Source organism: Austrofundulus limnaeus, unplaced genomic scaffold (assembly GCF_001266775.1).
Source record: "Austrofundulus limnaeus strain Quisiro unplaced genomic scaffold, Austrofundulus_limnaeus-1.0 Scaffold465, whole genome shotgun sequence".
NCBI lineage: Eukaryota > Metazoa > Chordata > Actinopteri > Cyprinodontiformes > Rivulidae > Austrofundulus > Austrofundulus limnaeus.
In genome coordinates, this window is record NW_013952867.1 from 150,192 (window position 1) to 151,792 (window position 1,601).

The 1,601-nt window shown below is 35.8% G+C and overlaps 1 protein-coding gene across 1 annotated transcript in view; it reads left to right on the forward strand.

Annotated features, from left to right (window-relative positions):
• Positions 1 to 1,601, forward strand: part of LOC106529780 (laminin subunit alpha-4) — a gene marked incomplete at its 5' end in the record, with an annotated part of 11,197 nt that overhangs the window by 5,406 nt on the left and 4,190 nt on the right. The window contains 1 exon segment of the mRNA XM_014025282.1: positions 644 to 771. Within this exon segment, the coding sequence (XP_013880736.1) occupies positions 644 to 771 (128 nt within the window).

A 1,601-nucleotide genomic window follows, 5' to 3' on the forward strand; every position in this document is an offset into this window, starting at 1 on the left:
ATTCAAAATACAAGAGTTAATAAAAAGGTAATAAAATTAAGTATTACAAACTTTAAAAGGTACAAAATCCCTTAAGYTAAAGTTGTAACGTTCTAAATGAGCTGAAGGATTTTATAATTGAACGGTTCAAACAGTTAAAAGGACGTTGAAGTCGCTGCAAGCTGAATAACAAATGGAGTAAAATGAAAACAGGCTGAATGCTGACTCAGCATAACTGAAAGTTTCTTCATTTATGAAAACATGAATAAATCACACAAAAATATCCAGTAAACTTGTTTTATTAAATTTAGTTATTGGGAAACAAGCCTCTGCTTTATTAGTTAATAGAGATTATTTGACACAAATAAAGACAGGTTTCATATAGTTAACACTTTATTAATGAGGGTAAAAAAGAAAACAAACTTCTTATTGAGCTTTAATAATGTAATAAACTAAGCATTTAATATGTTGTGTTTTTAGAACATTTAAAGAGCTGTGTTCACTTTATTTACAGCTTCACATGTGCTTTGTRGCTCTGGATAAATATTTAATAACATAAAAAGTCTTTTGGCGAGTGTTTTGTCACGTGCACACAACAGGAAGTGGTTTTGTTGTGACTCTAAAGGACATTTGTGAGTCTGTTTGTTCTCGTCTCCTTGTTCAGATGAAACATTCGAGCTGGGCCTGAGGTTTGAGCTGGTGCTGGAGGTGCGCCCCCGTGTGGCATCAGGTGTGTTACTGCATGTGCGCAGAGCTGAAGGCTACTTCATCGTCTACATTCATCAAGGAGCGGTGAGTCCTCAGTGGTTCCAGGACCCCTCTGTGGGTCAGCAAACATCAAGTGACGGTCCCCAGATGATTTCCAGACGTCAGTTTAAATGAAGATAATTTGCTAATGGAATAATATCACCACGATTGTTGAAATGAAACAATAATAATAATGAATGAACAAAAGTAACATCACAGTTATTAGGTTTGTTTATATTGTTATTATACTCATGTTTAACAGAGTTATTAGCAAAGTTTGCATAGATAAACCAGTAATAACTGTTACTTGTTGGTCTGGAAGCTAAAACGTTTAAAAACTCTACCATTTATTGGACTGGGAATATTGGTCTGGGAATTACCACTTGATAATTTCTGTACAGGGGTCTGGTCCAGTGGTTTCCAGGTGCACTTCCATTTAGTTTTCCTGCTTGCTGCTGTTTTCTGTGCACCTGTTAGCCTCAGTACAAACAGATTTTCCCAGAATTGACCTAAATCAGGTCTGCAACCGGTGGCTCTTTGGTCCCTCTGCAGTGTCTCTTTGAAAATGTGACCAAACATAACAGAATACTTTTTTTGTTGTTGTTGTTTTTTATACTCACAACAGAAATCAATTTGTATGCAAATATGTGATCAATACTACTAATACAAAAAGTAAAACATGTTAGCTCATGCTAGCCTGTTGTTTACTTAAATATTAATAAAATTCGATATAAGCTACATTATATATTACATTATACACTCACCAGCCACTTTATTAGTTACACCACGCTAGTAACGGGTTGGACCCCCTTTTGCCTTCAGAACTGCCTCAATTCTTCGTGGCATAGATCAACAAGGTGCTGGAAGCATTCCTC